Raw genomic sequence first — 6,563 nt, 5'->3', positions numbered from 1 at the left:
CGCTGCCTCCTTTCTAAGTCTAATGAACACTGGTGGATTTGTTAGTAGCCCGAAGAAGGCCTGGAACACGAGAATTCCAATGTATGGAGTTGGAGTTCTCAGCCCCGGTTCCCCTTACATCAGTGGCCTTGTAAAGGATGATCAGAAGCTCCATTTCAACAATCCTATCTGGAATCTTCAGCACAAGGTCGGGAACTAACGTAACTGGGTCCCATTCCAACAGACTGCCAACTAATTTACAGCAGCAGTTCACCGGCAAGGCCACGGATATTTGGGGTCTGGATGCTTTACGACCTGGTGAAATCAAAATGTTTTTTATGAAATTATTTTTTTTATTTTTAAACATAAGTCTCCTCTCTTTCTCTCTCTCAGGTAGTGAATATGATGAAGAAGAGGTAGACTATGAAGAATCAGACAGTGATGAGTCTTGGACCACAGAAAGTGCAATTAGTTCAGAAGCTATTCTGAGCTCCATGTGCATGAATGGAGGAGAAGAAAAGCCTTTTGCCTGTCCTGTTCCTGGATGTAAAAAGAGATACAAGGTACGCTGGATGGTTATAAATACAGATAAATAACCCACTAAACTAAGAATGAATGTCAGTAATTTAATATCAATATTTTGTGTATCATATGACAAGGAAAATGTTCTTGTTTTTTTGTTATACATTTTTTAGCACAGTTAGAGATCTATTTAACCAGAAGTTGCATTTAAAGTACATTTTAATGATGGCTTGGGTTCTTAAAGAAAGTACATATTGTATACGTACGAAGAGCATTGATTTCTTAAAATAAGTGATTAGACACAACACTTCAAGCACTAGATTTTCCTGTACAGTTACAGTTTATTTTCAAATGGCTAGAAATGAGTACAAAACTCACCAGAAGTGTACTATGCTGCTTACGTTCAATTTACTGTCTTAGCTCTTACAAATTTCACATCTGCATTAAATATCCACTCAGGTCCATGTCATCAGGTCTCCTGTAAGCATCCCTTACGATCAAGAGTTTCCCTTTACTGCCCAATGTTTACTCTTGCAATATATTTGAATTTTCAAAAGGCCTTCGATAAGGTACCGCATCATAGACTCATGACTAAGGTCAGAGCGTATGGAGTCAGGATAAGTAGCAGAATGGATAGCAAGCTGGCTACAAAACAGTAAACAGAGGAGTAGGGGTTAAAGGTAGTTACTCAGACTGGCAAAAGGTGGGAAGTGGTGTTCCACAAGGATCGGTGCTGGGACCACTGTTGCTCACTATTTACGTAAACGATTTGGACTCTGGAATCGGAAGTACAATTTCAAAATTTGCAGACGACACCAAATTGGAGGGTTATGGTTAATACTGAGGAAGACTGCGACAAAATACAGGAAAACCTTAATAAACTTGCAAAATGGGCGTGTAATGTTCAAATGAATTTCAATACAGTGGTGTTCTCCAGAGGTCAGTATTAGGACCATTGCTCATTTTGAAATATATTAATGACCTGGACTTGGGTATAATTTTAAGTTTGCAGATGACACGAAACTCGGAAATGTAGTAAAAATGTGGAGGAAAGTAACAGACTTCAGGACATAGATAATCTGGTGAAATGGGCAGATACATGGCAGATGAGATTTAATGCAGACAAGTGTGAAGTGATACATTTTGGTAGGAAGAATGAGGAGAGGCAATATAAACTAAATGGTACAATTTTAAAGGGAGTGCAGGAACAGAGGGACCTGGGGGCGTATGTACACAAACTTGTGAAGGTGGCAGGACAAGTTGAGAAGGCTGTTAAAAAAAGCATATGGGATCGTGGGCTTTATTAATAGAGGCATAGAGTACAAAAGCAAGGAAGTTATGCTAAACCTTTATAAAACACTGGTTAGGCCTCAGCTGGAGTATTGTGTTCAATTCTGGGCACTAGGAAGGATGTTAAAGCCTTAGAGAGGGTGCAGAGGAGATTTACTAGAATGGTACCAGGAATGAGAGACTTCAGTTATGTGGAGAGACTGGAGAAGCTGGTGTTGTTCTCCTTGGAACAGAGAAGGTTAAGGGGAGATTTGTTAGAGGTGTTCAAAATCATGAATGGTTTTGATAGAGTAAATAAGGAGAAACTGTTTCCAGTGGCAGAAGGATCGGTAACCAGAGGACACAGATTTAAGGTGATCGGCAAAAGAGCCACAGGCAACATGAGGAAATGTTTTTTATGCAGCGAGTTGTAATGATCTGGAATGCACTGCCGGAAAGGGTGGTTGAAGCAGATTCAATAGTAACTTTCAAAAGGGAATTGGATAAATACTTGAAGGGAGAAAATTTTCAGGGCTATGGGGAAAGAAATGGGACTAATTGCCTAGCTCTTCCAAAGTACCGGCACAGGCACGATGGGCCGAATGGCCTCCTCCTTTGCAGTATCTACTCTGATATGATGATATAGACAAGTGTGAGGTGGTACATTTTGGTAGGAAGAATAAGGAGGCCACATACTCCTTGGAAAATAAAAGCCTAAATGGGGTAGAGAAGCAAAAAGATCGAGGGGTACAGATACACGTATCACTAAAAATAGCAGTGCTGGTTAATGATGCCATTAAAAAAACTAACAAAGCGCTGGGGTTCATTTCTAGAGGGATAGAATTGAAAAGCAGGGAAGTTATGTTGAAATTGTATAGAACCTTGATTAACCACACTTGGAGCATTGTGAACAGTTCTGGACTCCATATTATAAAAAGGATATAGAGGAACTTGAGAGGGTGAAAAAAAGATTTACTAGGATGATACCAGAACTGAGAGCTTATACCTAACAGGAAAGATGAACAGGCTGGGGCTTTTTTCTCTAGAAATGATAGAATGAGAGGTGACCTGACAGAGGCCTTTAAGATTATGAAAGGGTGGATAGGGTAGACGTGGAGAAGATGTTTCCACTTGCGGGGGAGACCAGAACTAGGGGCCATAAATATAAGATCGTCACTAATAAACCCAATAGAAATTCAGGAGAGTGGTTAGAATGTGGAACTCGCTACCACAAGGAGTAGTTGAGGCGACTAGCATAGATGCATTTAAGAGGAAGCCAGATAAACACATGAGGGAGAAAGGAATAGCAAGATATGTTGATGTGGTTACATGAAGAAGGGTGGGAGGAGGCTTATGTGGAGCATAAACACTGGCTGTTTGGCCGAATAGTCTGTTGCTGTCCTGTACGTACTATGTAATAGCATTACTCAAGAGGTTATCCGAACACGTCTCATCACTGAAGTCCTCTTCTGTGTAACACAGTCTACTTTTGACACCAGAGCCTTACCTTCTTCTCTCCCACTTTCAAAAAAAAAGGACATTCCGTCAATCCACTACCCATCCAAAAATATGACAACACATCAGCCCTCTTTGTCCCTAAATGACTGTGCCAATAATCATCACCCGAGTAACTAAGTCTACAGCAAATAAGTGCACCCGTTCCTGTCTGACTGTAACCTCCATGAATAACAAAGCGTGACATCAGTGCACATTCTATTTTATTACAGTATAGCCCAAATGAACACAAGCCAACCTACTCTTTCCTAACCATGCTTCCCCTGTGTGGCAACACTTACCTTTCTTTCATCTATTGCTTCTCCTAGATGCATCCTGAGGGCCAGTAACACGAGAGGTGGTTGGCTGCTCCTGCTCTACCAAAGGGACATGGGACTAATGCGGCCCTCCTGGCAGGGAGTCCTTCTGGCCTCATCTCTGGAGCTTGTGCCTGGACAGCCTGGTGTCACCTTCCACGTTCCGCTAGTGTGGTGCACTGAGCCACAGGCATGTGCTGCTATCCTGAGAGACGGCAGTATCAGGCAGATGAACTCCAGCCAATGCCATTCCACTGGGTGCTGGATCTGTGATCCCAATGATCAAAAAGATGGCTGGCCTAATAGCAGCTATCCGATCCTGAAAGCCCTGAGAGACTACAACATACATCGCAGCCACCATAGTTTGGAAGCTGTTATGCGGGGATCTGTATATTATCTCCCCTACTGGTACCAGAGCTGCAATCTGTGCTTCGGTGGCGGTGAAGGCACCTACTGGTCTCCAGCTGCTTCTTAGGTGGGGATCTGTTCTAGATTCCATTGAAGCTGCCACTCGCTCCATTGGTGCCTGCAGCAAACACAAAGCTTCCCTGATGTTGCCGTAAATAAGAATTGTAAACTCAAGAACCACACCTGTCAGTTGTCTCACATTCCCAGAGACTGACCTCAGAGCCACCAAGTAGGTATGATGTTCCTCAAACATCCTTCTTTTCAGTCGAGTACCCGTACTCATGAGTTCTGGGTCAAACGACTCCAAAGCCATAGGCAGCCTTCTCCTTAGCCTCTGCTAAGAAGGTGGCAGATCCTCACCCACATCCCACTCCCTCTTGTGCTCTGTGAATCACCTGGTGTCACATCCTCACCAATGCAATCTTTTTTTTTATTCGTTCATGGGATGTGGGCATCGCTAGTGAGGCCAGCATTTATTGCCCATCCCTAATTGCCCTTGAGAAGGTGTTGGTGAGCTGCCTTCTTGAACCGTTGCAGTCCATGTGGTGAAGGTTCTCCCACAGTGCTGTTAGGAAGGGAGTTCCAGGATTTTGAGCCAGTGATGATGAAGGAATGACGATATATTTCCAAATCGGGATGGTGTGTGACTTGGAGGGGAACGTACAGGTGGTGTTGTTCCCATGTGCCTGCTGCCCTTATCCTTCTAGGTGGTAGAGGTTTGGGAGTTGCTATTGAAGAAGCCTTGGCGAGTTGCTGCAGTGCATCCTGTGGATGGTACACACTGCAGCCACAGTGCGCCAGTGGTGAAGGGAGTGAATGTTTAGGGTGGTTGATGGGGTGCAAATCAAGCGGGCTGCTTTGTCCTGGGTGGTGTCGAGCTTCTTGAGTGTTGTTGGAGCTGCACTCATCCAGGCAAGTGAAGAATATTCCATCACACTCCTGACTTGTGCCTTGTAGATGGTGGAAAAGCTTTGGGGAGTCAGGAGGTGAGTCACTCGCCGCAGAATACCCCACCTCTGACCTACTCTTGTAGCCATGGTATTTATGTGGTGGGTCCAGTTAAGTTTCTGGTCAATGGTGACCCCCAGGACATTGATGGTGGGGGATTCGGCGATGGTAATGCCGTTGAATGTCCAGGGGAGGTGGTTTGACTCTCTCTTGTTGGAGATGGTCATTGCCTGGCACTTGTCTGACGCAAACGTTACTTGCCACTTATCGGCCCAAGCCTGGATGTTGTCCAGGTCTTGCTGCATGCGGGCACGGACTGCTTCATTATCCGAGGGGTTGCAAATGGAACTGAACACTGTGCAATCATCAGCGAACATCCCCATTTCTGACCTTATGATGGAGGGAAGGTCATTGATGAAGTAGCTGAAAATGGTTGGGCCTAGGATACTGCCCTGAGGAACTCCTGCTGCAGTGTCCTGGGGCTGAGATGATTGGCCTCCAACAACCACTGCCATCTTCCTTTGTGCATGGTATGGCTCCAGCCACTGGAAGGTTTTCCCCCCGATTCCCATTGAGTTCAATTTTACCAGGGCTCCTTGATGCCACACTCGGTCAAATGCTGCCTTGATGTCAAGGGCAGTCACTCTCACCTCACCTCTGGAATTCAGCTCTTTTGTCCATGTTAGGACCAAGGCTCGAATGAGGTTTAGAGCCGAGTGGTCCTGGCGGAACCCAAACTGAGCATCGGTGAGCAGGTTATTGGTGAGTAAGTGCCGCTTGATAGCACTGTCGACGACACCTTCCATCACTTTGCTGATGATTGAGAGTAGACTGATGGGGTGGTAATTGGCCGGATTGGATTTGTCCTGCTTTTTGTGGACAGGACGTACCTGCGTAATTTTCCACATTGTCGGGTAGATGCCGGTGTTGTAGCAGTACTGGAACAGTTTGGCTAGAGGCACGGCTGGTTCTGGAGTACAAGTCTTCAGCACTACAGCCAGGACTCTGTCGGGACCCATAGACGTTGCTGTATCCAGTGCACGCAGCCGTCTCTTGATACCACGTGGAGTGAATCGAATTGGCTGAAGACTGGCTTCTGTGATGTTGGTGAAATTGGGAGGAGGCAGAGATGGATCATCCACTCAGCACTTCTGGCTGAAGATGGTTGAAAACGCTTCAGCCTTGTCTTTTGCACTCACGTGCTGGACTCCGCCATCATTGAGGATGGGGATGTTTACTTTGCCTCCTCCTCCCATTAGTTGTTTAATTGTCCACCACCATTCACGACTGGATGTGGCAGGACTGCAGAGCTTTGATCTGATCCGTTGGTTGTGGAATCGCTTAGCTGTCTATAGCATGTTTCTTCTGCTGTTTAGCATGCCATGTAGTCCTGTGTTGTAGTTTCACCAGGTTAGCACCTCATTTTTAGGCACACCTGGTGCTGCTCCTGGCCTGCTCTTCTACACTCCTCATTGAATCAGGGTTGATTCCCTGACTTGTTGGTAATGGTAGAGTGAGGAATATGCCGGGCCATGAGGTTACACATTGTGCTGGCATTTCAATCCTTTGGCAGCCTTTGCCAAGGCTGAAGCGGGAGGGGGAATAAGTAGTGACGGGCAAAAATGA

The 6,563-nt window shown here is 45.3% G+C and overlaps 1 protein-coding gene across 2 annotated transcripts in view; it reads left to right on the top strand.

The window, feature by feature from the left end:
* jazf1b (JAZF zinc finger 1b) overlaps positions 1-6,563 on the top strand; it is a 320,840-nt gene that overhangs the window by 294,707 nt on the left and 19,570 nt on the right. For both annotated transcript variants that reach the window (XM_068002519.1, XM_068002526.1), the window contains exon 4: positions 373-542. In XM_068002519.1, the coding sequence (XP_067858620.1) occupies positions 373-542 (170 nt within the window). The remainder of the gene's footprint in view (positions 1-372; positions 543-6,563) is intronic.

This window comes from Heptranchias perlo, chromosome 2 (assembly GCF_035084215.1).
Source record: "Heptranchias perlo isolate sHepPer1 chromosome 2, sHepPer1.hap1, whole genome shotgun sequence".
NCBI lineage: Eukaryota > Metazoa > Chordata > Chondrichthyes > Hexanchiformes > Hexanchidae > Heptranchias > Heptranchias perlo.
This window is presented reverse-complemented; position numbering and strand designations above follow the sequence as displayed.